At 46.6% G+C, this 27,986-nt stretch overlaps 1 protein-coding gene across 3 annotated transcripts; it reads left to right on the top strand.

The window, feature by feature from the left end:
- The first annotated feature begins 1,819 nt into the window (after positions 1 to 1,819).
- On the top strand, positions 1,820 to 27,965 carry GABRP (gamma-aminobutyric acid type A receptor subunit pi). 3 transcript variants are annotated; one of them, XM_084762892.1, is made up of 11 exons: positions 1,820 to 1,962; positions 2,562 to 2,650; positions 5,943 to 6,041; positions 6,706 to 6,824; positions 11,520 to 11,587; positions 12,498 to 12,715; positions 15,802 to 15,884; positions 21,613 to 21,750; positions 23,402 to 23,554; positions 24,017 to 24,204; positions 25,893 to 27,965. In XM_084762892.1, exons 3-11 carry the CDS (start codon positions 5,989 to 5,991, stop codon positions 26,193 to 26,195), a joined length of 1,323 nt encoding a protein of 440 aa, XP_084619018.1. In that variant the 5' UTR covers positions 1,820 to 1,962; positions 2,562 to 2,650; positions 5,943 to 5,988; the 3' UTR covers positions 26,196 to 27,965. The 3 variants fall into 3 exon arrangements, with proteins under 3 accessions (XP_084619018.1, XP_084619019.1, XP_084619017.1); XM_084762893.1 differs by lacking the exon at positions 2,562 to 2,650 and having other exon boundaries at positions 1,820 to 2,020; XM_084762891.1 differs by lacking the exon at positions 2,562 to 2,650.
- The last annotated feature ends 21 nt before the right edge of the window (positions 27,966 to 27,986 follow it).

Consider the following 27,986-nt stretch of genomic DNA (forward strand, 5'->3'; position numbering starts at 1 on the left):
TATTCCTCAAGCAGGTGATCCTGGGTTATATATTAAAAAAAAAAAAAAAAAAAAAAACCCTAGGTAGGCTAGATGGTGAATTAGTAAGCATCGTTCCTTCATGGCCAGTACTCCAGGCCCCACCTTGGCTTTCCTCAATAATGGACTGTAAGCTGAAATAAACCCTTTCCTCCCCAAGTTGTTTTTGGTCATGGTGTTTATCACAGCAACAGAAAAAGACACGTGCAAACTGAAAAGAGGCAATCAGAGAATACTAGTTTGTTGAGCAGCCATGTGTGGGGTCCTCTGTGTCAGAGACTTTCAGATCCAGCACTACCCCTGTCACTGCAGAGTTCTTTCAGCAGCCCTGCGAGTGGACCTCCACTGGTCACACAAGATGCTGCCCCAGAGACATTAAGCAGCTTGCCCAAAGCTGGGCACTAGCCAGACAGGTTGTTTCATCAAAACCCTCGTTCCCAGTTACCCCTCCCACATGCTTCCCGGCTCTGGGTTGTCTCTGTGACTCTTAGGCCTCTGTGTGTGTGTGAGAGAACTTCTTAGAAATTCTGAGAATTAGCCCCAAACCACGGTCATTCAGGCAGAACTTGAAATCGCTGCTTAGTCATACCTGTTCTGGTCACCTTCAGGTTGCCAGGTGAAAGTGGGGTCACTCAGGAGATATGAAAGAGCTTTCTCTTTAGTATCCACTCCCTCCCTCTCAGCACAGAGATGTTTGGGGGTGGGGGGTGGGGGCTGGCCAGGCTCCAGAGGAACACTAAGCAAGTTGGTCTAGGGCCAGATGCATCTATAGTGCATTGTACCTTAAGATCCTCCCATCCTGCCCACTTCCTTCTGCTTCCTGCAGCTAGCTCCCGCTCCCTGTGAACGCTCCTCCCTCTCTGTTTATTCTACCTCTAGGCTGGGCAGGGTCTGCATTGGAGCTTGGCCCAAGGTGGCCTTGGCATTGCCAAGAAGGAAGAAGGTGCCTCTCACGGTCCTGCCACAACCACCTCAGCTCTCTCCCTGGCCCTCCCTCTGGCTCTTAGCCCTCTCAGGGTAGGAGACCAACTCCCAGAGACGTCTCATCTTGCGGATAGGTTCAAAAGTGAGGTCCTGCCCCATTGGCTCCAATATGCAGAGAGACTGGGGGATGGTGCAAAACCATGCACATCAGAACATCAGCTGGCTTTGGAAAGTGAAAGCCTTGCTCCATCTCTGAAAGTTCCCTAAAGGAATTTTCTGGAGACTTAAAGGATATTTTGGGCATCTGAGATTCAGAAAAGGAGATAGAAAAAAAAAGCCCACAAACTGCCACCACCTCTTCTGAACTCCACTTTCCCAACCCTTTGGATTTTTGTCTGTCTTAGCAACTGGACAATTCGGACAGTCTCTATTAACACAGAACTGACTCTGTTAATTCCAGACCCAGTCAAGGCAAAGCCAGAACTGAGGCTCTCAGAAAGGAATTAAGCTGTTTTGTGGGTGTGAATCCGATGATTAGATTCAAGTGAAACGCCCAAAATCATAACTCTAAGAGCCATCCCTGGGCATTATGTTGGAGGGCTGTCCTCTGAAAGCAGGCTTGTCGTAGTAGTTGGGCCCACTCTCAAGGCTTCTTGGCTGGCAGAAGTCTTTCTTGCCTGAGGTTTGGGACCATGGCGGAACCGAGAACTCAGAATCAAACCTCTGGCATCCAGTAAGCGACAGCAAGAGCTGCCTGATTCTCACTAACAACCCAGGACCTGCCAGAGGTCCACCAAGAGGGGAGGAGCTAGAGGAGTCCCCGCCCACCTGTACCTGGTTTCTTGCAGCTCTGCCTTCTGCAGAGAGGGCCATTCCATCTGAGAGTGGATGCATACCTACGTCCAAGAGGTCAGGGCTGATATGAAAAGCACCCTGGGGACCCAAAAGACTATCTTTTACATGAGAGTCCTGCCTGGGGGCCCGAAGTACCTGCGGCAACAGAGCCTCAACAGCTGCCTGGTAAGGGAACTGCTGCCCACCTCCGGGTGCCTGGAGAGAGAGCGTGAAGGAGCTCCAGGTGTGAGACCTGCCGGGGTGGATGGGAGGGAAGGGAGGCAGGCCTGGAATTTGTTGAGCCCTAATTCTGCCTCAGGTCTTACAGAATAGTATAATACCCTCTGTTAGAGTGAAGGAAAGTAAACATCGGGGTGGAAGAAACCTTCCAAGAGCAAGTGAGGGGCCCGGGTTAGAGCTCTCCCCCCACCTCACTCCCCAACCCCCGCCCGGCGCTGGAGCTGTCACTGTTCCCCTCTCTGTTGCCAGGCTAGACCTGGCACAAGGCATACCTTCATGATTTTCTTGGGGAGGACCCAGGGCACGTAGACCGTTCCTCCACTCACGCCTGCCTCCCCACACATGCCTCTGAACACACTGAAGTGATTGAGGACAAGGGAACAGCCATGGGGGTGAAGGTGGCTAGGGTGTGACACATTGGGGCTTCATGTTGGTTTTGTGTGTGTGTGTGTGTGTGTGTGTGTGTGTGTGTGTGTGTGTGTGTGTGTGTGTGATGGAGTGGAGGGAGGGAGGTAATCCCCATCAGAATCACCTCTGCTTCTCAGAGCCAGTCTAGAAAAACAAATGCCACTGGCCTCCCAGGTGACACTCAAATTCTGCGTCTGACCTGTTCTCCCTGAGTGGTGCCAACCAGGTATGGGGCATGGGGCGGGGGGTAGGGAGCAGAGGAGAGCTTCAGCTTGGTGTTGTTTTTGTCCTAGAGAGATTGGGTGACGAAACATAATACTTATCGTTTGTATTTGTTCCCATTTTTCAGGTGGCAAAACTGAGGCTGGGACGTTAACTATGACCCAGTTTTGTCTAACCCCAAAGGCCAGACTCTCCTCTACATATAGAGGTGGGATTTTAGCCAGAGAGGTCCAGCTAGTGCAAGAATGAATTGGCTGCCCCAAGTCAAGAAATTCCCACCCGCTTCTTGTGTGCAGTGGCTGACCGCTGGAGGGAGCTCTAGTCAGACTCTCCGGCTACCCAGAGTGGTCTATGATCACCACCAAGCTTTGGTGTCTATATGCAAGAGGGACGCCTGAGCCTCCACCAAGACCAGTAGACATATAGTGACTTGAAGACTGGCTTACCAGACACATGGGCTGGTGGCTCCGGCTGGACTTTCAGCACCCCATGCCCGAAGTAGAGGGACTGGGGGCTTTTTTCATCATAAAGTGTGCCCAATAATGCCACAGTCTAGCCTCCTTCTAACTCAGTATTATTTTCTTGTCCTCGGCTACTTTCTCTTTTTTTTTTAAAAAAAAATATTTATTTATTTATTTATTTATTTATTATGTGTATAGTGTTCTGCCTACATGTACACCTGTAGGCCAGAAGAAGGTGCCAGATCACATTATAGATAGTTGTAAACCACCATGGAGTAGCTGGGAATTGAACTCAGGTACTCTGGAAGAGCAGTCAGTGCTCTTAACCTCTGTCAGTGTGCTCTGAGTTCTCTGTGTCAGGCTGGAGTGAGGAAAGGTATTAGTGGTGTGGGCCCTCCCCCCAAGAAAACCATGATGATAAAGTGGTGCCAGATGTGACCTCTGTACAGATCTGAGGACTTTGGAAATGCTGGTTCAGACCATGGCCTCTTAATTGCACTGTGATCTAAGGCAACTCCATCACAAATCTGAGGTTCCACTCCTGAACCTGATAGCCAAGATAAATAAATGACCAGGTGACACATGTGGCATCCAGGCTGCTACTCTTAATACTGCACTGAGCATTCTCAGCCCCTAGCGGAGCCAGCAGTCAGAATGCAGGCATACTCCAGAGCATGGGAGTCCTCAGAGGAGATTTGGAGGCCCATGTTATGAATATTGCCTTCCCAATATAGACTAGTTGCCAGGAAAATCCCTATCTCACAGCAAGCTTGACGACAAAGACTAAATGGATCCTCAGATATATCTGATCAAAGGTGGCTTCTTATAGATGGTGGAAAAATTGACAGGGCCAGTTCAGGCCACACTGGGAAAAACTTGCAGATACCAAGGGCTTGGGGAAAAGGCTGAGTCTCGCCTGAGTGGTTTCCAGTGACAATGGGTCAGCTTGCATTTCTTTATCAGCCTCTAGAGGGCCCAGCCTCCTAGGTCCAGCCAATACAGCACAGTCTTAGAGAATCAAAGGAACATTTTTGCTATTTCCACCCTAGCCTTGTATCCTCCTCTCGGGGGGAGGCGGGGGGAGGTGGTGGCTCACTTTCTTATTATACCAAACACCCTGCTGCCTGGGCCCCTGCTGTAGGGCAGTGACAAGACATGTGACTTACAGTTAGCACCCCTCTGATGGCACATTTCTGCTCACACACCTCTGTCCCCGGCAGGCAGAGCCTTTCCTGGTCATGTGTCTGGCTTCTAAGAGGAACCCCCATTCACCCTTTAAATTACTAAATAAAGAAATGGAGGGTGTGTGAACCATTCCAAGGGCCCTTTTAAATGTTATGCTGGGCCATAGAGAGGACTTGGGACCAGGGAGAAGCACTAAAAAAAGAAAGTATAACTACTGGTTTTATAGCTGTTATTTCTGATGAGTAAGTGGCTTCCTGCACACACAAGCAAGCCTCCATTTCTTTACCAGCCTTTAGGAGCCACCTCTGTCCCACGGTGAGCAGGACAGGATAGGGTATATTAAGACCATGGCAGTCAGTGCTGACTTTATAAGAGTAAAAACTTTGGAAATAACTTGGTCTTCATGAGTAGGACGTGTGGCGTGCAAATGGTGCGTGTTCTCAGCACCCCTGCTGTCTTAAAGACTAGGGAGGCAGATCTATGCTGGCATGGAAAGGTGTGGCTGACACAGGAAAGAACACGTTTTATGATGCTGTGATCAAGGGAAGGACTCGGATCAGCTACTTGCATTCAGGCTGTCGTCGCCTTTCTTGCTGTGTAACCCTGGGAAGGTCACACCCCGTCAGAGCCTCCGCTCTCTCCTTTGTAAATAGTCTTCGATATTCCAAAGATCTGTGAAGGCTGTTGAGGTGCTTAGCTCAGGCAAGTGAGTGTGAAGCTGTCAACAAATAGCAGCTGCTACACTCACATGGGGAAGAGAATAACAAAAGGACAAAAGCACGCCAATTTTCTTTTTTTTTTATATGTAAATATGTGTATTGGATGCCCAGTGTGGTAGTACACCCCTGTAATCCCAGCACTCAGGAAGGCAGAGGCAGGTGGATCTCTCTGATTTTAAGGCCATCCTGGTCTACAAAGCAAATCCAGGACAACCAAGGCTACACAGAGAAACAACCACCACCAGTGCTTCCCCCACCCCCCCCCAAAAAAAAAGAAAAGAAAAGAAATATGTGTATTTGTAGATATAAGGATAAAAAAATTGTTCAGTTGTGACTTGAGGTGACAGGATGGGTTGGGTACTCCTTAGGAGTCTCCCTTTCTCTGAAAACGTATGGGGGGGGGGGTATAGGGGAGAGGCAACATGAGGGTGGTACTGGGAAAAGAGGAAGGAGGGGGCTGGGATTGGCCTATAAAGTGATAGAAAGAAAGAAAGAAAGAAAGAAAGAAAGAAAGAAAGAAAGAAAGAACATAGCTGCCTGGAAGGCCTGAACTCTTGACTAAACAGAACAATGTCTGGTTTCTTGGATGTAGAGCTGGAGATGTCAGGACAAGGACACAGTAAGGACAGTGTGGGGCTCCTCAAATATACAGACAAGTATGCACTCTAGACTGGCTATGAGTGCTATTCCTGGTGAGCCATTGTATAAATTCCACTTGTATCTAGGGTGGATTAAAAATATTAGCTTCCCAAATGACAAGTGTACCTGGATGCTACACAGGGAGCAGGTGCTATAATAAAAGGTGTGCAAAGAGGCTGCTCTCCATGCACGTTGGGAAAATACCGTGCCTCACGACCCACGAAAACAGCTGGGCTGGAGGTAAGTGAGCCTTTGGACTGCCCTGCTCACCTTGCCCCATCTGTCTCCCCAGGTGATTCTTCCTGCAATCTCTCTGTGTGTGAATTAGCTCCTTCAACATGAGCCACCACCACTACTTGGCCTTTGTATGTCTGAATCTCCTCACTCAAAGGTGAGTGGTGCTACCCGAGAACGGCCCAGTGTGAACTGCCCTGGTTTGGCCATGTGATGGAAAGGCTTGCGTGCATGTCCCACTTAACTTAAGCCAAAAACCTAGTCCCTTCATCCCCTGAAACACCAGAGCAATAAAATGTCTATGGTTTGTTCTATTTCAGAGAACAAACATTCCTAAAATGGCCACAGGCTGATGGACTCATGTTTGTTCATAAGATACGTGGTGAAAGGGAGCTGCGGAGATGTGCTTCCTGTGTAATCCTGAGGACCAGAGTCCAGGTTCTAAGGCCCGGGTAGCAAGCCTGGCACCCACAAATGCCAGTAAATTGTGGGGCCGCCAAGTGGAGAGGAGATAGGAGGATCTCTGGGGATTTCTGTCTTCCAGCCTAGCTGAGAAAACTTGAGGTCCAGGAATAAGTAAAGAGAAATAGAGAGAAGGAACTCTACTTGGAGGGCTCCCAAATTATCATGATAGTTTTCTCTTTAGCAAGTGGGTAAGAAAATGGAAATGCTAATTCAATAGCTGGAAAAAAAAAGAAATTTCTCCTTAGGAAAGCCACCATGTGAACACACACACAGTGGAGAGTCAGGTCAAGTTCATGTCTATCCGTGTTTATCAATATTTGAACAACATAGGCAACAAAAGCCACTCTCTCTTCCAGGACGTGCATCCAGGGGAACCAGTTCAACGTGGAGGGCAACAGAAGCGACAAGCTTTCCTTGCCTGGCTTTGAGAACCTCACTGCAGGATATAACAAATTTCTCAGGCCCAATTTCGGCGGTAGGTTATCCTTGGTGACCAGGACGTTAGGTCAAAAGGACAGGCATGGGGATGGGATAAGATGTAGCAGTGGGCTTTCAGGAAGCTTTGCTGACTCCACCCTGATCGGCAGCTGCTTTAGTGGTTGGGAAAGGATGGATAATAAGAACACGTGCCTGTGATTTTTCATGCTACCTTAAAGAAAGCACTTTATCTCTCCATTTGCAAGATAAAGGCGTCCCTCCACCACTATGGTGGGCACAGGAGCCTCTGGCAACCTGTACCACTCTCTTCCTTCTCCCCTTCTTCCATGGTCCCTGTTCCAGGAGCTCACCATGTGCCACCAGCATTACTCCACCTGGCCTTCCTGGCCACCTATGACGGTCTCCTGTCATTTCCACCTGGATTTCCTCCTGGGTCATTTGCCTGCTCAGAATATAAGCATGTGCCCCGGCAGCCTGGCCTGAAGCCTAGGCATTCATTCCAGGCTCTTCTCAGCCCAGCTCCTGTCTGCCTGTCCTTTTTATTGTCCCATGATATCCTACAATATGGCCCCTAAGCACCCACCAGCATCCTTAGCCTCCTGGCTTCTGCGTCTTTGCGTAGGCTGCCCATCTGCCTGAAGTTACTCTTTCATTTGCCTCCGTAGAAATATGACAGATCTCCATCATGTCTCGGAGACAAGGCGACCCTCCTCAGAAAGGTTCTCCCTGATTCCTCCACTGCCCACCCCCCTTGTTTTGAGCACACTCCTGAATCACGTCATTGTTTTATACTGTACCTAGCTTTACGCCCCTTTCCCTGCTGCTTCTCTTGTCTGATGGTGACAGTCTCTGGTCAGATCTAGGACAGCATATGTGGCCAGGTCCACTGGTGATCAGATGAGAGGAGGCCATTGCCTCTCCAGGTATTTGTTGGTCTGTAAAGAGTGGGGATAGAGGGGGGAGATGGAAGGGCTCTCAGGTCACAAAGTGAGGAGAGAGGAAGAGAGGGGGCAGGCAAGGAGCCTGGACAGAGGTGTCTTGGACAGGAGTACTGATGGGAATGTGTTTGGAAAAGCCCCTAAGGAGTTCCTGAGCAAAGCTGCCCAGCAGAGAACTCTCTGCCTCTGGGCATCCTGGATCCCCCTTGTCTTGGTATGCTGTCATGTGCAGATTTCTGGGTGGCTGAGGTCCATGCTGCTACTTATCTGCCTGGCCTTACAGCAAGGTCGCTGGCAGATTCCTCTGGGCAGCCACCGGGACCCTCAGGCAATGTCACCTGCTCAGCTGGAGAGCTGGACCATGTTTAGTCCCACAGTTAGGATCTGAGTTCTTTATGCCAAGGACCTAGAGAGCCACCACACGCCCTGGGTTCCCAGGCCTCACTACACACTGGCAATAAGGACATAAGTCTAAAGAGCTTGTTGAGATCAATTTCTCTTGCCTGACAAACCTCAAACAACTAGCATTATTCTTTGTGTTTGCACAAGGTCAGGCCAACTAAGGCAGGGGTGTTGTGCAAGGAGACTGTTTTGAGAACAGGGCTCCTAGGGTGAGCTTAAGGGACTCTGAGGCCCAGTTCTACCCAAAGTGAATGGGCAGAAACACCTCATATAAAAAGAGAGAAAGCAAGCTGGGCGTGGTGGTGCACACCTTTAATCCCAGCACTTGGGAGGCAAAGGCAGGTGGATTGCTGTGAGTTCGAGGCCAGCCTGGTCTACAAAGTGAGTCCAAGACAGCCAAGACTAACACAGAGAGACCCTGTCTCAGAGAGAGAGGGAGGAGAGAGAGAGAGAGAGAGAGAGAGAGAGAGAGAGAGAGAGAGAGAGAGAGAGAGAGAGCTCACATCAGCATGCCAGGTGACCTTGGACACTCCACCTCTTAAAGAAATCTGTCTCGCTGGGCACCCTGTAAACCCATAGAGGTGCCCTTGCTTCCTGTAGTATTTGTGCACCTGGCTTCTTGGCCACCGATATCCTTGAAAGACAAAACCTCCATCGTATTTTCCAGGAACTAAGCTGGGTAAAGCAAAGGTTTTCAAGTGGGCACTGCACACACTGCCCAGCAATTCAATTTACCTTTTTCCTAGATGAAAAGTGCCCTCTGGTGGCACAGCTTACATGTCTAATTTCAGGGAATGGGAAGCAAGCTGGTCCATAAAACATCCAACGCCGACCAGGCCTGGACTAGACTATGAGAAGAAACTAAGCAAAAAACACCATGAGACTAGAACTCCCGTGTGCTTTGCGCCGTGCAGACTGCAGAGAAGGAGACCAAGGGAACCCACTGTTTTTCATGTTCTCCAACTCAGTCCTCTCTGATAGGCACTTGTCTTAGCCTGTTTTGTACAGCTACAACCTAAGGCCTGGACCTGGGTAGTTTATAACAAAACCAATATTAAAATGCTGGCATCTGGCTGGGTGTGGTAGCACACATCTTTAATGCCAGCACTCGGGAGGCAGAGGCAATCGGATCACTGTGAGTTCGAGGCCAGCCTGGTCTACAAAGCAAGTCCAGGACAGGTAAGGAAACTTTGTCTTGGAGAAGGAGGAATAGGAGGAGGAGGAAGAAGAAGAGAAGAGAAGAGAAGAGAAGAAGAAGAAGAAGAAGAAGAAGAAGAAGAAGAAGAAGAAGAAGAAGAAGAAGAAGAAGAAGACATATTGAGAATCATAACAGCAAGTTACATATCATTTAATGCACAGGAAAACAGCACAGAGAGGTTTCACCCTGTGCTTGAGGTCACACTGCAGCAATACATACAAGCCTCTCTCTCTGACTCTTCTCAGTGCTGTGCTTTGCTGTTTTGAGTGGCAAAAGGCCACTTAGCACCACACCCTTCCACTCCATCCTCAACCCCCCCCCCCATTTCCATTAACTGTTAACACTTCCTTCAGTTACATCAGCTCTAGAATTCCATTTCCAAATTCCTGCCTTCATCCCCTGGCTTGGTTTTCCTGGATTACTAATCCTTTAACTAATCTTTTAATTATTAGGTTGCCTTGACTTGTTCTGACCAATTAGATGATTGCATTTTTTTTTTCCTAGTTCCTTTAGAAACCCATCTCTTCACTTCCTGGTTCATTGCCACAGCCCACCCACCCCCCAACCAGGCTCTCTCAACTATTTAATGTAAGTGAGAGCTGTTTTATCCATTAACCTGATTCACCAAGTGGTCCCTTTCCCAGCCTTAGCTGGATGCCAGTCACACCACTAAACGCCACTGAACGCCCTTCATCACCCTCTTGCAGGTCAGAAAACTGCAGTTCTAGGAGCTTGAGTGTCTTATCCCCAGTGGCAGAGTTAGGCGGTTTCAGAGCTGAGCTCTGCTCGCTCTCCTGGGCCCTTCTAACACATCCCCAATCCACAGGGGAGGAACGGGCCTGACCAGGGTGGCTTCTGAGAACAATGGCCCCAGCACTCCAGTCTCCAGAACTAAAAATGGTCCCCAGTGGAATCTTTTGATCTCCCTAAACATCACTGCTGCTCATAGGAGCAACCAAGGTGACACGGTTCTGGCATCCTAAAGTTTAGTTAGGGCTCCTAAGAGCAAAAGAAGAGAAAGGAAGAAAGAGCAGGCTCAGCAGGAGCTTGGCTGTGGTCAGCCTTCAATGCCATCATATGGTAAATTCCCTTAATGAAGGGAAAGGAGAGTCATCTGTGTACAATCACATGAACAAATCTCTGTCCCACTCTATTTGATTAGTGTCCCCTCCCCTACCCCGCAGGCACCACAGAAGGAGCAGACCCCCCCACCCCTACACCCCGCAAGCACCACAGAAGAAGGAGCAGACGCCCCCTACAGCCACCACCCACCCACCAACCCACCCCGACCCCCACCCCCACCCCCACACGCACCACATTAGGAGTAGACCCCTTACCACTAGCCTCTAATATGCATACTAATGGCCAGGAAGAGGGCTCTGCAGGTGAGAGTGCTTGGCTCTCAGCCTGACTGCCTGAGTTCTAGTCCTTGAATTGGTGTAAAAGCTGGATATAGTGACACACATCTGTAACCCAGCACTTCTGTGGTGGTAGCAAAACTTTCAGAGCTTTCATGCCTGATGGCCTTGGGGTAGCTATCCTGTACCAAAATAACAAGAGAGACCCCGCCTTAAAGCAAAGTAGAGGTGAGAACCAACTCCCCAAGTGTGTGGTGCTCTCCTCTCTCTCTCTCTCTCTCTCTCTCTCTCTCTCTCTCTCTCTCTCTCAAATAAGTAAATTAATCTTAAAATGTTTTTTAAATACCCATTAGTTAATAATGGTGTGACCTCTCTTATATATCATAATGTCCCCATGTATCTGTGTATATTTTTCATACCGAATGGTTGCTCCTGGGAAGATAAAATTAATTTTCTTATTTTTATAGTTCAGATTATTTAAGTATTTTTAATATGTGTGTATTGCTTTTATGATTTTTAATAGTTTCTGTTTCCAGCCTACTAATGTAGATACACTGGCTGTGGAGTCTGTAGTGGGGCGGGGGATAAAACGGGTGGTTAGAAGGAAGAAAGCTGCCAGGAGGTGGTGGCGCATGCCTTTAATCCCAGCACTTGAGAGGCAGAGGCAGGTGGATCACTGTGAGTTCTAGGCCAGCCTGGTCTACAAACTGAGTCCAGGACACAGACAAACCCTGTCTCGGGGCAGGGGGTGGAGGAGGAGGAGGAGGAAGAGGAGAGGGAGGAGAGTTTGTACCTGTGTTTCTATGCAAGTCTTTCTGGTTTTTCTCCATTCCCAGGTGATCCAGTTCGGATAGCGCTGACCCTGGACATCGCAAGCATCTCTAGCATTTCGGAGAGTAACATGGTAACTGTCACCCCGTGGCACTCCCCCTGCTCCCTCTCCTTGCTTTTCATGGTGATGTCCTTTTAAGTTACTAAGAAACAGAATGGCAAATGCCAGAGTTCTGCCTCCCAAGCGGAGACAGGTCTTCTGGGTGCCAGGAAGGAAACAGACTTAAAGGCCAGGAAGAGAGAGTAGAAAAGGAAGTGAGTACATTTACCAAGGAATAAAAATTAAGGAAAAGAGACCGGGCATGGTGGTGCACGCCTGAGGCAGGCAGATCTCTGTGAGTTTGAGGCTAGCCTGGTCTACAGAGAGAGTTCTAGGACATCCAGGGCTACACTGAGAAACCCTGTCTTGAAAAGCATATGTGTGTGTATGTATGTATGTATGTATGTATGTATGTATGTATGTATGTATGTGTGTATGTATGTATGTATACATGTATATATGAGAAGAATAAAAGCATGGTGCAGAAGTCTGCCCTTCACATGATCTTACAGAGAAAGGGACAACTGATGAAAACTAACAATCCAATGACCAACTTGAGAGGACACAGGAAAGATGAAGCTAGGAGGAAGGCAGTTTCCCAAGGCAGCTTGTGAGGCATGATGGGCAACCCTGGCCACCAAAGTCTTCCTCAGTTTAGTGACGACTGGGTTCTCAGGCAGTGTGAGCTTTTATGTCAGGTAGCTCAAGACCCTGAAAGTGGGCCTCGACAGTAGGAGTTTTCTAAAATAAGTAATGTACTTTGTTCTTTCCTTACTGTGCATAAGTATCACACCAATAACCTAATTCACCAACAGTAACACACACACATACACATACAATATATATACGGAAGTGGAAGTGGAGTGAAACTTGACCCCCTTTCTTCTGTTTTTGGGGTCTCCCTACCCATGCCCATCATTTCCATTTCTGGCTTTCCTCCCAGGACTACACCGCCACTATCTACCTCCGGCAGCGCTGGACAGACCCACGGCTGGTGTTCGAAGGCAACAAGAGCTTCACTCTGGACGCCCGTCTCGTGGAATTCCTTTGGGTACCAGACACCTACATTGTGGAGTCCAAGAAGTCCTTCCTCCATGAGGTCACGGTGGGAAACAGGCTCGTCCGCCTCTTCTCCAATGGCACAGTCCTGTACGCGCTCAGGTGAGTAGGCATATCCGGGAGACAGGGGCTGGAGGAAAAGACGCGTGTATCCTGGGTACTTCTGACCAGAACCAAAGCAGCCAGTCTGAGCCCCAATACCTCGCAAGTTCCACTGTTTTTGTTTTGTTTTGATTTGATTTGGTTTGATTTTTTTGTTTGGGAGTTTTCTTAGTGTTATTTTGGGATTTTGTTGGTGGTGTTTTTGTTTTTGTTTTGTTCGTGGGAAATTTAGGGGTGGATAATTTTAGTTTGTTTGTTTGGGCTTTTTGAGACAGGGCTTCTCTGTGTAGCCTTGGCTGTTCTGGACTTACTTTGTAGACCAGGCTGACTTCAAACTCAGAGATCTGCTTTCCTCTGCCTCCAGAGTGCTGGGATTGAAGCATGCATGACCACATCTGGCCTAGTTCCTCCGTGTTATACCCCAGGCCCATTCAGAAGGGCTTCTTTCAGTACAGCCTGGCAGTTGGAGAGATGGCTTAGAGGTTAAAAGCACTGTCTGTTCTTCCAAAGGTCCTGAGTTCAATTCTCAGTACAGCCTGGCTACAGAAGCGTCTTCAGAGCAGCTTCTGGGTGCCAGGTCCTTGCAGGATACTGAGGGGGAGCCAAGTAAGACAGGCCCCACCTCTGAGAGGGTACCGCATGTAACCAAATGAAGTATTGGGTGCTAGGACCTAAGTTAATGGTTAGGGGTAATGTTAAAATATGCTTTCATAAGATTATGAACTGAGCCATTAAGAGTGAGGAAAGCCAGATCTAGCCAAGGGACAGAACATTCTCCACAGTTAAGTGAAGACTGGGGACTGACTTTCACACGAACTCTGGTGCCCCATATTTGGCCATGTCCCCTTGATGGGGAGGCCCGATGGCACTCAGAGGAAGGATAGCGGACTACCAAGAAGAGACTTGATACCCTAGCATCATATTCAGGGGGAGGAGGTCCCCCTCAGTCACAGTCATAGGGAAGGGGAATGGGATGAAAGCAGGAGGGAGGGAGGAATGGGAGGATGCATGGGATGGGATAGCAAATGAGATGTAATATGAATTATTTTATTTTTCAATAAAAAAAATACAAGAAAAAAAAAGAGTGAGGAAAGCACAAGGAATGGTGGTGCATGCCTTTAACCCCAGCACTCTGGAGGCAGAGGCAGGAGGGATCTCTGTGAGTTTGAGGCCAGCCTGGTCTAGAGAGTGAATCCAGGACAGCCAGGGATACACAGAGAAATCCTGCCTCGAAAAGCTGACCCTCTCAAAAAAAAGTGAAAAAGCTAGCAGAAAAAGAAGAAAGGGGCCTAGAGAGGTAGCGTGAGACCTGAGTCCAGAGTCCCTAAGCTGGTGTAAAAGCTGAGCCTAGTGGCATGCATCTAAAACCCCAGTGGCTGATAGATCTTGCTGTTTACTAGCCATCCACTCTAGCCTTAAGCTGCAAGCCCCGGGTTCAATGAGAGAGAAAAGAAAAATAGGGTGTGGACCGGATGGCATCCTGAATAAAATGCTTGCAACCCAGGCATGAGGATTAGAGTTCGAAGCCCTACCACTCACTTAAACATAGGGTTGGCATGATGGCCCACCTGTACGCTCAGCCTTTGAAAGAGAGAGCCAGGCTCTCTAGAGAAAGATGTCTACTAACCTAGGTAATTCCATGAGTTCCAGGTCCACTGAGAGACCATGCCTCAATATGTAAGACAGAGCGTGATTGAGGAAGATACTCAAGCTCTGGCCTCCATGTGTGCACACACATGCAGGTGCCTGCACAGCCCTCACACTTATGCAGCTACAGACATGCACAAACAAATGCACACATTCATATACACAAATAAATAAGGTGGAAAAGAAATCGAGGAAGGTATCCCAATGCCAGTAACGCACATGCGCAAGTCCACCTGACATGCGCACAAACACACATCTCTCTCTCTCTCTCTCTCTCTCTCTCTCTCTCTCTCTCTCTCTGACACACACACACACACACACACACACACACACACACACACACACACACACACACAGGAGAAGGGGAGAGGATGAGGGAGAGGAGGCAGAGGGACAGAGGACAAGGAAGGGGACAGCCATGAGCAAACAGAGAGACGTCTATGTAAGGAATTTGTCTTTCATGGGGCTCAGTGCAAGGGGATATCTCTACATTGCACCTCTGTGTGTCTGTGACTTGTTTGCACAAAGAAGCAAGATGTGTGTCCCAAAGACTCTATGTACTTGCAGCTACAGGCCACCTCCCCAAATTGCCAAGGCCTAAAGTTCCTTCCTTCTCATGGATTTCCCCTCAGTGGCTGAAACAGGAAAGAGGTGCCCTGTTCTGCGTCAGGCAGCCTACACGACTGTCTTATTGCAAGGGCTGTGCACACCTGGGCTCCCTGAGTCCTTGGGGAAGCAGATCAAGTAGTAAATATGAACGGACTGACCTTTAATCACAAGAAGGGCCTGAAGTTATAAAGCAAGGACTGAGTGTAACTGATAAGTAGCAAGTCTGGGCATGCGTCAGCGATGCAGAGAGCAGCCCAGACCCCAAATCCTCTCTCAAGGAACCTAACTCTCCTTTGATTCCAAGTCTACATCTCCCCAAGCTTCCATGGCATCCTGTTAGCACAGTAGGTGTATGCATATATACTCTGTGCCTGGGATGTGCATCTGCTCTGTGTTACAGCACACAGCACACAGCACAGTCAGCCTGGGTGAGAATTACCAATGAGCCACAGTTGTCAGACAACGTGCCGCTGGAATCGTGTCCTAAACAGCTCTGTGAACTTAGGCATGTACTAGACCTTCTGAGCCTCAGGTTCCTTAACAGCAAAATAAAAATAATAGCAGTTTGAGGGCTGGAGAGATGGCTCCATGGTTAAGAGCACTGGCTGCTCTTCCAGGGGACCTGGGTTCAGTACCCATCACCTACATGGCAGATCACAACTGTCCCTCTGTAACACTAGTTCCAGGGGATCCGACACGTTCACAGAGACATACATACAGGCGAAACAAAATTATACATAAAATAAATAAATCTTTTTAAAAGTAATAACAGTTCTTATATCATAGGCTAGTCTCTGAGCCCCTTTGTTTGTTTGTTCTTATTTTTTTAGAATCACAACAACTGTTACTTGCAACATGGATCTGTCTAAATACCCTATGGACACACAGACCTGCAAGTTGCAGCTAGAGAGCTGTGAGTATACACGCTGACGAAAGCCCCCGGGGTGACTCTCCTGGGTGATTTCTATTTCTTTTTTGCAGAGTACCCATATCTATGGACTTTTCTGTTTTCATATTGAACCACAGTGGATTGAACCATTTGGCCTGTATGTCCAGGCAGACTGAGATTCTTCTCAAAGGCAAATTGCAACATTACACCTTTAGGGGAGAACTATTGCGCGTTAGTACCAAATATCTCCAGCCATGAGTAGAGAGATGATGAAAGAAGATGCTTTAACATAGATGGTTGTGTAGGTCACGGTCAGCAAACTGCTTTCGTCTGCCAAGCCCTGCCTAGCTCGCATTTGTGGAAGCGCAGTTGTATTATAGAGGGATATGCCCACGCATTTGGGGATTGTCTATGGCCGCTCACTGTCACATGGTAATAACAGAACTGAGTATTTGTGATAGAGACTGTATGGCCCACAAAGCCTAAAATAATGACATTCGCCATCACTGCAGAACTTTTAGAGGCCTCCAAGAGTTAGTTCCATGTGAAATTCCAAGGAGTGTGTCCTTTCCCAGACTCCATGACCATAGATTCTTTTTTATGAGATTTCTTTCTTTTCTTTCTTTCTTTCTTTCTTTCTTTCTTTCTTTCTTTCTTTCTTTCCTTCTTTCCTTCCTTTTCTTTTCTGAGTGCTTTATCTGCATGTACACCTGCAGGCCAGACGAGGGCATCAGATCTCCTTATAGATGGTTGTGAGCCACCATGTGGTTGCTGGGAATTGAACTCAGGACCTCTGGAAGTGCAGACTGAGCTGACTGGGGCTAAGCCATCACTCCAGCCCCAAGTATTTCTATTTTATAGAAAACATCTTGATGGAAACGGATCTACGCTAGCACCTGATACTTATCACTTACAGTGTGTTACTTATGCCATCTCTCAGGCCGCTCATCCTCAGGGGGGGTCTGTGATTCCCGGTGAGCTCTTGGTGAGTCATTCCTATGGCTGCGACCTTTGTGCGCACTCCCACTCTTGCTCTACCAAAACCAAACCAACCACAGACTGTTCTAGAAGCTGATGTAGAAGTCCTGGACCTCACCAACTCCCTTTCTTGTTTGTTACTAAATATGCCTCTGTCTACCCTCAGCCTACCAGAAGGCCTCAAAAGCTTTCTTTTTCTTTTCCTAATGGAAATAAATGCACCGTGGCCTCTAGCCATGCCTTGCTATGTGGCTGTAGAGGAAGTAGAGAAGCCAGTCGGGAAATGACTGTAGGAGGGACAGCTAATGTGATGACCTCAATCTGCCTGTGCCCTGGTCGCCCTGACCAAACCACTTTTCCATTAGAGCCATGAAAATAATAATTAATAATAGAGCTCATTTCCTGTGATAAGTATCACTGCTTCCACATGCTAGGCACTCTCACAGATGCCTTCCAAACAAACATATGTGTTGTTTTCCCACCTTATGAATAAAGAAATTGGAGCTCATTACAATTTAGCATTTTGCTGAAGGGACCCGGGAAACAGAAGCCCAGGTAGAGGGGCAGACAGTTCCAAGGGCTCTTCTACCGGCCAGCAAAGCCCACGAGGATTTTGCTCCAGTGGCTTGTTTGTGACCTGGGCTATACATTTTTCCTGGATATACCATAAAGTGGCTTTAAGTAATTGTATGAGATTTCCAGGTTCCCTAGTGCCCATTGATTATCATCATTTTCCCCCCCAGACTGAGGGACCATGTGACGTTTGTTTGGTATTCCCAGATCCTGCGGGATATTAAGTTGGAATACAATGTGACTATTGGACAGCAGTCTCCCGTTTCTTCCACGCCAGTTCTTTTTGGTTCCTTAGGACCACGGCCAGTGTTTTTCCCTTCCTCTGTATCTTAAGAAAAATATTTTGACTCAGTCTAATACCTCAGTTCTACATATTTTCCCACTAAGGTCTCCAGCCAGTCTGGGTGACTGATTGAGTTCCATCTGCCTGCCCTCAGTCCGTCCATCCATCCATTCAACAACTACATGCCCGTTCTGTGCTAAACACTGTGGTGAATGTTTGCAGTACAAAGATGAAATGATTTGCCAGTCTTCAAGAAGTGTACCTACCTCCTTACGGAGAAGACAGGACTTAAAATAATTGTGAAAGAATGAATGATAACAGTAAAAAAAAAAAAAAAGTAATAGGACCATGGATGCCTGGTAAGAGTCAGAGAAGCCCAGAGGGACTTAATCACCTGATATCAGAAGGGAGATCAGATCCAGCTGGCTGAGAGGACAAAAAGCAGGGCACAGTACCACAGGAACAAGAGGGAATAGAGCAAAGATTAGTAAGGAGTTGAGCCGTGCATGGTGGCACACGCCTTTAATCCCAGCACTCGGGAGGCAGATGCAGGTGGACTGCTGTGAGTTCAAGACCAGCCTGGTCTACAAAATGAATCCAGGACAGCCAACGCTAACACAGAGAGACCCTGTCTCAATAATAATAATAATAATAATAATAATAATAATAATAATAATAATAATAATAATAATAATAAGGAGCAAATAGAGTTGGGACATGGGGGGGGTGTTGTGGAGGGCAGGAGGCAGGGAGTAGGCAGGGAGTGCCTGTCTAGCATAGGAAAGGCCCTGGCTCAATTTCCTGCACAGGGACAGGAAAGCCAAATATGCAGTGCAATCACTGATGTTAATAATGCAGCTGCCTCCAACACGTAAAAGAACTTAGTTGGTAGATGTAAAGCTTCATAAAGTGCTGTGGGTAAATGAGCCTCTAAATTATAATCTGGGAATTTCCTAGAAAGGAAAATGAGGGTTCACTTTAAATGGATGTAGGTCAAATCAATTCCTCGGGATTGTTTAACAATCTCCGCTGTTCTTTAGTAAGCTTCTCTGGCTATCCACCATATTTGGGCACCTGTGTTAGAGAAATAGTGCCACCAATATGACTCATTAAGGCGTCAAAGTGGAAAATAACTACAGGCAAGCCTTGGGGACCACTGGGTACTCTCCACAGAAGGGCACAAGTGAGCAACTCCAGGAGAAAAGAGCCATTTTGAGAAAAAGCCATTTTTCAGAAGCACACATTTAATTAAAGACTTAGGCAGATTAATTATCCTGTTGATTCGGTGCAAGCAACCCCTTCTCGAAGCCACGCAGCTGTGTGGTGGCAGAATGCAACTGAGGCTGTCAAAAAGAGGAGTCATGCCCACGCAGCACAATAGAAATAATTGCCCTCCATGCGTCTTGGCCGGCTCACCCCAAATCCCAGGAGCAAGATTCTCCGGGAAACTTCAGCACTGTATGTGCACAGACACCATCCCCAAGAGCAGAGGGAGCTTCCACAGAATGATTATTAGCAGGCATTTAGGTATTAAAACACCTCACTAGAATTTGTGTGTGTGTGTGTGTGTGTGTGTGTGTGTGTGTGTGTGTGTGTATACACTATATACATGTGTGTATATACCTACACATATACACTAAAAAAAGAATTGATATCATCTTCACTTAGGACTATGAGCCTCTACTAGAGGTGATACCAAGTACCCCGGTAGAAACTTGAATTTCTCATTTTCATAGAGATGTCTTCATTCCTTGGGGATTCCAGGCTAATTTCAGTGGCTAGCTTCCTTCCATCCATTTTTGGATGATTCCAAAGGAAAACACACAACCTTCCCTGGAAATCCCCAAGAAGCTTGGTTAGGCATCATAAGATAAAGCCTACTGAATGCCTCCTCCATAATGACGCTTCTTAGCACAATATTGGCCCCAACAGCAGCACCATCGTCTCAGTAACCTTTGAAGCCTTGGCAATAGACGTTTGTGTTTATGACCACAGGTGCTGGAACCATGGTGCTACGTCACCAGCTGTATGACTTCAGCTAATGACCCTCTCAGCTTCCTACTCATTGAAATGGAAGAAGTAACAGGAACTGGCTCAATGAGTTGCCTTCTGTTAACCAAGTTTATTGACCTATAATTTATGCACTATAAAATTCACCCTTTTTGAGATAGGATTTCTCTGGGTATCCTTGGATATCTCCTAAAGCTCACTCTGTAGACCAGGTTGGCCTCAAACTCAGAGATCCACCTGCCTCTGCCTCTGCCTCTTGAATGCTAGGCTTAAAGGCATGCACCACCACTGCCCAACTAAATTCACCTGTTTTTAAATGTGTGTGATTCAAAGTGTGTAGCCATTGGTAGGTTGCGTTGCTGGAACATTCTCATCACCCCCAAAGACCCTTTGTACTTACTGCGACCATCCCAGTTTCCTACCCCGGACTCTAGGTACCACTAACTTACATTCTACCACAATGAATTTGTCTCTCCTGGGCACTTCATGTAAATAAGACCAAGGTAATCTGTTCCCTTTGCATCTGGTGTTTTCCACAGAATACAGTACTTCATTCCTTTTGATTGCTCAGTACTGTTTCTTTCCAGCTTTTCAGTGGATGGGCTTTTGGGTTATTCTTACATCTAGTCACTGTAGATAATGGTGCTGCACATGCCTTTCTGTGACGTCATCCCTCTTAAGTACATACTTCTGGAATAGAGTTCTGATTCCAATGATACACTTCCTATTTAGTCTTTTTATAGTAGTCTTTGTGGCTGTTTATTTTACATTCCTACCCTTGAAGTTCCAGCTTGCCAACGCCCTCATCATGTTCCTCATCTCTTCCTTACCATTGCTGTCTTAACAGGTATGAAGTAGTGCATGGTTTTGCTTTGCTTTTTCCTAGTGACTGAAGACATTGAGTCCCTTTTCTTTTTCTTTTTTTTTTTTTTTTTTTTTTTGTGCTTGGTAACTACACACCCATGGCTGCAGCCAGGATTATAGCAGATGATAATGCTACAAGGCTCTTACAAGTTGCTTACGGAGTAATAGATACAGCAGTTATTATCAGCATAAGCCATGGGCTTTGAGAGTAAGCTTTCCCGAGCCAGGCACTGTGCTGGCTTTTGTCTATATCTTGAGAAAGTTAAGAAAGCCCCTAGATTCTGAGAGTGTTCACATATAATGGGCAAATGATTCCACAAGTCTAAGGTGCAGTATTTAGTGAATAGGCATATTTTAAGAGAAAACGCAAGCTCTACCCCACACACATAAGTTGAGGGTACGATCCATCACAATTTCAGATATGTAAAAACAAAAGTCCATCTTAAAATGGAAGAAACACATAAATGTCTACCTTACAGGACTGTGAAAGCATTAGAGATGCATTGGGTAAGGGACAACATAAGCGGCTCCTAAAAGAGAGCTGTTATCAGTACCATCAACTGATATTAGTAAAGTTAACGTTTAGCAAAAGCACAGACTGACCGATATTCATAAAGTGGCTGGTTTCATGATATTTTAGTTTTGCATTCATACCAATAGGATAATAACTAGACCACTTCCAAAGTCCCAGACAGTGTTATTGAAGCTTAGACTCCTCTGAAAGGCAGAATCTAGCATGGCTCTTTGTGATAACATGCTTTATAAGTGTCGTTCAGTGGTGAAGGGAGCCATTTTTTACCATCCGCCAGGCTTGGACAATGCTTAGCATAGAACTACTTCTCAACCAATAAAAAAATAAAATGGCCCTAGCAAAGGATATCACTCTGCAGTGCTTAAGAAACCTTGCCAACGTTTGCATGGCGTGCTGCTGTGGACTTAATGCCACCAGGATAGAGCTCTTGCAGTGTCTGCACTGGAGCATTTCCCAAACCAGCTGAGTCTGTGGCACCCATGCACTGACCATGGCTCACTCTCGTTCGCCAGGGGGATACGATGGCAGTGATGTGGAGTTCTCCTGGCTGAGAGGGAACGATTCTGTGCGTGGACTTGAAAACCTGCGCCTTGCTCAGTACACCATCCAACAGTATTTCACCTTGGTCACCGTATCCCAGCAGGAAACAGGTAATTCTTGTGACCCATCGCACAGATAAAAATACTTAAAGGAGGGGTTGTAGAGATGGGCCAGTGGTTAAGAACACTGGCTGCTCTTCCAGAGGTCCTGGGTTCAATTCCCAGAGCCTACATTGCAGCTCACAACCATATGTAACTCCCATTCCAGGGGACCTGATACCCCTGGAACATACAGACATACATGAAGGCAAAATATGAATGCACATAAAGTAAAAATAAATGACTAAATAAAAATACTTAAAGAAAAGGTTGCACCCTGAATGATAAGTCGCATCACTTCTGTCTCTATTCCTACGGGTGCAAGCCTCCTTTAGTGGTACGGAGTGGGGGAAGGGTGATAGCCACGGGACGGAGGCTTCTGTGCACTCCACATTCAGGGTTGACATGGTCAGCTGGAGAGTGCAGCCCTCTGGGCCAGCACTGAAGTTTAGCTGATTACCTTCCGGGATGTTCTGACTGTTCAAACGCAGCACTCCCTCACGCATAAAAGTCACTCGCGTTTCTAATGAGTACACGGGTCACTGAAGGGCGAGGCTAAGAAAGTCCTCACAGGTGCAGAAGGCGGCGGCAGCACCACGTGATCTCCTCGTTACTGAAATTATTGGTTCATCGTGGGTAGAGCTGGATCTCTGGGAGCTGGTGGTCTTAAGTAGGTGTCTTCTAAACGGCGTGATTTTATATACAAACAGTGGCATTTTCTTCTCAGTTCCTCCCGGTCAAGTTAGCGATGATTTGTCTCATCAGTATTTACATTCTTTAAAGCCTTACCCTGTACTTTAGTTCAGTCTAGATGACCTTGTAAATCAGAATGTGTGCCAAAACTGCGCCTGGAAAAGGGAGGGAAGATATGGTTCCCTATTGCTTACATTCCACGCATGTAGTATATGTACATTGGTAATTTCCTAAGTATGATCCTGAAGCGATGCTTCTGTAATCAACAAAAATTGAATTATAGGGGCTGGATGGATCACTCTGTCAGTAAATTATGAAGACTTGAGTTCAATCCCCACAATCCACTGCGGATGGGGAGGGAGGAGGCGGGCCGCAAGGCGGGGCGGGAGCTGAGCACACCGCTTGTAATTCCAGCCCCAGTGAGGCAAAGACAGGTGACACTCCGAGCCTCACTGGCCAGCCACCTAGCCTACTTGGCAAGCTCCAGGCCTGGAAGAGATCCTGTCTCAAACAAAAGGGTAAACGATGCCTAAACAACACCTGCGCATACGCATGCGCACACGCGCTTATACGCAAAAATGAAACTGTGTCTCATAGTCCTGGTCCCCTTAATCTTGAAAACAATGGGCTGTCTTAAGTAATCTTCATTAAACAGGTATTTATTAACAACTTAACTTGTGAACGCAAGATTGAGAGATGCCGGGTTCGCCCCCTTGGCGTTCACAGCGATCTGGATGTTGGGAAGACTGGTGCTCATTGATAAAGGATGAGTGTGGGGTTAGGTAGCAGCAGCCCTGTAAGTCCCACGCCAGGCAGCGTTGAGGTCTTTTGTGGTAACCAGAGTGACAGTCCATAGGTGACTAGATTACGGAGACAGAGGACTTAACGTGAGTGTGGTTTGGTTAAGCGCCTCCTCACGCAGCTACTCTGCATGAACAGACACAATTTCTTATCTCGTTTGCACTCTCAGGAAACTACACGCGATTGGTTTTGCAATTCGAGCTTCGGAGGAACGTCCTGTATTTCATCCTGGAGACCTACGTTCCTTCCACGTTCCTGGTGGTGCTATCCTGGCTTTCCTTTTGGATCTCTCTGGATTCAGTGCCTGCGAGAACGTGCATTGGTAAGCGGCTCCCGCAGGCAACTTCTAAGAACTAGGTCAATCGGGTGCCTTTAAATGTCATCATTATTTTCACTGATACTTGGTGGAGCCATCAAAAGAGTTGGTATCTTGAAAAATGAATTCAGAGTTAGAAAGATAACATTAGAAGAATTTCCTTTTTATATCTGTTCTATTGTGACAGAAGAGGTCAGCTTGTGCATGAACAGTCCACGGTCAGTTACTTTATGCATTGGCCATTCTTCCCTAAGAGAAGACAGAAGATGACATATTTAGAAAACTATGTCACTTATATCTGGTCAAGATGATTCAATTAGCCCTATTCCAGAAGGTCACAGCCTCTTTAAAACAAGATCTGGACTATTCCTGCGTCCAGTCCTCATTTTGCTAGCTCCAATCAACCAATTGGGGGGCGGGGTGGTCAATTGGACACCGGCACAGAACAGTTTGTGCTTGTTTTCCCAGGGGTGACAACGGTGTTATCCATGACCACGCTGATGATTGGCTCGAGAACATCCCTACCCAACACCAACTGCTTCATAAAGGCCATCGACGTGTACCTGGGGATCTGTTTCAGCTTCGTGTTTGGGGCCTTACTGGAGTATGCGGTTGCTCACTACAGCGCCTTACAGCAGATGGCAGTCAAAGATAGGGTAAGGACTTGGAGGGCGGTCTCTGATCTGTCACTTAGAGGGACCTGCTCTGCTCTGAAGAGTGTATCCTATCCAGGTTTGGTTCCCAGCCCCAGAGTAACCTACTTTGTTCTGGTGAATATCATACTTACTAAAGTGGGCACACTTGGAGGTCATGGTGTCCCTTGGCCAAGGTTGCTCTTTTCACCAAATAAAATAAGGCTATCAAACTTTAATTTTCTAGCAGAAAACTATTATTCATATGCAACATGAAAGTATAAGAGCAAGCATCTCAGAAAAAGCCCAGTATCAAACTAGACATGCTTAGATGTTCATGCCTTTCAGATTAACATATAGTTACTATATTCTTAAGCTACACAAGTACCAGTTTATCCAGAAAAAAAAGACATAGGGAAGAAATTGACGTGTAACAAAATTCCGGAGGCAAGAAGACTGAGAGGTAGAGGTGGGAGTCTCACCTAAGACTCACTTGCTCCAGTGTGATGCACTGTTTTCCCCTCACACAGTAAGCAACAGGCCATCCCTATAATGATTACTCTTTGCAGCCCCACTGGACCTCGGGGTTATCTGGAAACTGAATTTGATAGACATGAGCATACAAACAAACAAAAATGACAGGGAACCAGCCGGGCGTGGTGGTGCACGCCTTTAATCCCAGCAGAGGGCAGGTGGGAGGCAGAGGCAGGTGGATCTCTGTGAGTTTGAGGCCAGCCTGGTCTACAAAGTGAGCCTAGGATAGCCAAGGCTACCCAGAGAAACCTTCTCTTGGGAAAACAAAAACAAAACAAACAAACAAACAAAAGACAGAGAACCAACTCAGAAAAGCGCCACCTAAGCAGCATGCTAGGACTACCAGGGTCTAATAGTGAGGGTGTGGGCAACCAGGAGATCCAGTGGCTTTGTCATTGTGTTTGGTTGTTGAGACCAATCCGAGCACCAAAGACAAAGGAGAGTGTGTAGCAGCCAGAGAGAATATGGATTTCCCGTGTCCCGTGTAGGCTTCCCCAGGAACACACGGAAATCCAGACCTGCTGGACTGACAGATGATGGTTGGAGAATTCCCGAGATCTTCTACCAAAGGCACCAGTGTGTCCCCCCATCACCCCAACCCCACGCCAATGCGTGGAAACACAGGTGCACCATGGAGTACATGCTGTGTTCTTTCCATCTGAGTATCCCAAATCGCAGTAAGATGAAACCATAGTTTTCCTTATTTTATTATGGAGAATTTTTCCCTCAACGTGGTGAAGCAACTCAGCCAAGACCCCACAATCTGTGTCACCAACCCTTGCTGGATAGTGGAAATTCCCCAATTTGCAGGGAATACCACTGTTTCTATGCCTGTAGCAAAGATCACATGACACAATGGGCTTATATTATCTCTCTCAATCTCTTCTCTCTGGAACAGACTAGAACTTTACCAAGTACCCACTAGGTGATTCACACAACTTATACCACTTTGCCTTCCCCATAGTGTCATGAAGGAACAATTAATGAATATCATTAGTATGTTGCAGACAAGGAGATCACACCTTAAAGGGATTTAGGTAACTGAAGTTTCCAGTGGTAACAGACTGACTGAGATTTAAGCCCAGATTGGCTACCTTCATAGCACACTGTTTATCACAACATCACCTGCGTGTGCTACTGTGTCCTGTCTTCCAAGCTAACTATTGTCTATGACCCAGGGGACAGCGAAGGAACCGGAAGAAGTCAGCATCACTAACATCATCAACAGCTCCATCTCCAGCTTTAAGCGAAAGCTCAGCTTTGCCAGCATTGAACTATCCGGTGACAGTGTCAACTATAGTGACTTGACAATGAAAACCAGCGACAAGTTCAAGTTCGTCTTCCGAGAAAAGCTCAGCAGACTTGTTGATTATTTCACAATTCAGAACCCCAGCAATGTGGATCGATATTCCAAACTACTATTTCCTTTGATTTTTATGTTAGCCAATGTATTTTACTGGGCATACTACATGTACTTTTGAGACAACGCTGAACTTTTGCATGCCATGTGTCTTTAGCAGAATTACACAATAATGTTAAGGGTATTCCAGGACACGTGTGTGGACTTCAGCCCAAGAAGCTACAAATGGGCTAACATAACAATTATTCTAAGTTGTGTAGAAGCCCTACTATGACAGGATTCTATAACGGGATCATTATAAACCCTTTGCTTCTTCAGTTTGGGTAGAGCATTTCCACAGAACCCAAGATTGCACCCCTACTCAGGGCTATTTGCTCTCTGGATCCCTGGTCTGTATTCAATGCACAAAAAAATGTGGGAAGAAGGTGATTACATATACTGAAGTGTTATTTTTAAAAAGAATTCATAGTGCCCTTTACTAAATCTCTGCAGTGCTTATAAGATGCATCCTTGCCTATTTAGGGAGCAGCATTTTCTAATTTTGTCTCTCCTTGAAATGAAATGTGGGCTTATGCCAAGTCACTGGTGCTCACACCTCACATCATCAACTCAGTACAGATGAGTTCTGAGTACCATTTAATGCCACAGAATTCCAATAAGTCCTATTATTGAAAAATCAAATGTAAATGAATAAAATTAATAGATCAATAAACTAAAACATAAATCCTTTAATATAGTTTCCTAGACTCAAGAGACTCTAGGCTTTACTTCACTGTTACACATATTTTATTGTTATGCACCTTAGGCCTAAACTGTATAAAAGCCCTTTTCCCACATCAGGAAAACAAGAGGAGGCTTTGAAACTTATCCCTTGATACAGAATGCTGCCATCAAGACTTGCTGGATCAAGTCTGTTTTCTAGCAGCCTTTTACTCACATACTGGCTAGGTACCCAGTAGACCATAGCGTGCCCTGTTGACCTGTCATTGTTGACCTCACATTGGGGAACATTTTGCCAGGGGCAGATCCCCTGTATCCTTCCAGGAGGAGCTCCATCCCTGTGCTCCAGTGACCAGGCAGGATGTCTATTAGGTAAGGAGCCATATTACCCAGATGTAAATCACTTAACTACCCTTCTAGCTAGACTACGTTAAGTGGCTTATCTCGCATGAGCAGGAGACCACTGGCCCCGAGTCCTGACTGTTCTGAGCACTGGTAAGATGTGCTGCACAACCCACATGAGCTATCTTCTCTGAGTTCAGCCAGTGTCACCCTGACCTAGGAGCGCCTGTGTGCCTCTCCCTCTCGCTCCTTGGGATTCAGCTATACACGGCTCCAATGATTATTTCAGAGACTCTAGTCATCTTCGGCTCTTTGGCTTACTTTTCTGATGAATATGCATCTTTAACTGTCCTTTCTAAAACAAACCAGAGCTTGAGATGGTCTTTCCTTTCACTTCCTTCGCCCATGGGCTCTCCTTTTTATCATCATGATACATCCCATAATTCAGCTTTTATGAGCTTGACTGCCTGCCGCTTAACAAATGTTGCTACTTTAGAACTCGATTTGTCCATTGGAATATACTTCTAAGCTAGGTGTAGTTGCACCATTAGGGCTCTTAATAAAATATCTCTTTATATTTTATATCTGCCATGTACATCCTCGAGGGGAAGGGCTGGGGAAATGTGGTTGAATGATTCAATCATATCTGTGATTTTTTTTAAAAAACAAAAATGCTTAAAATATCATGTCACTGAGACCTCATTTAAGCAGTTGAATAATGACAATTGTAAATATGTGAAAGTATAAAATAAATACATCATATGAGTTACTGAGTGGTAATTGTAAAGCAATGTTAACACATTTCACAAATAAAAGACGTGTATGCTAATCCAGTAGGCTCAACTCCTCC

Source organism: Acomys minous (assembly GCF_964271855.1).
Source record: "Acomys minous genome assembly, chromosome: 16".
In the NCBI taxonomy this organism is placed as follows: domain Eukaryota; kingdom Metazoa; phylum Chordata; class Mammalia; order Rodentia; family Muridae; genus Acomys; species Acomys minous.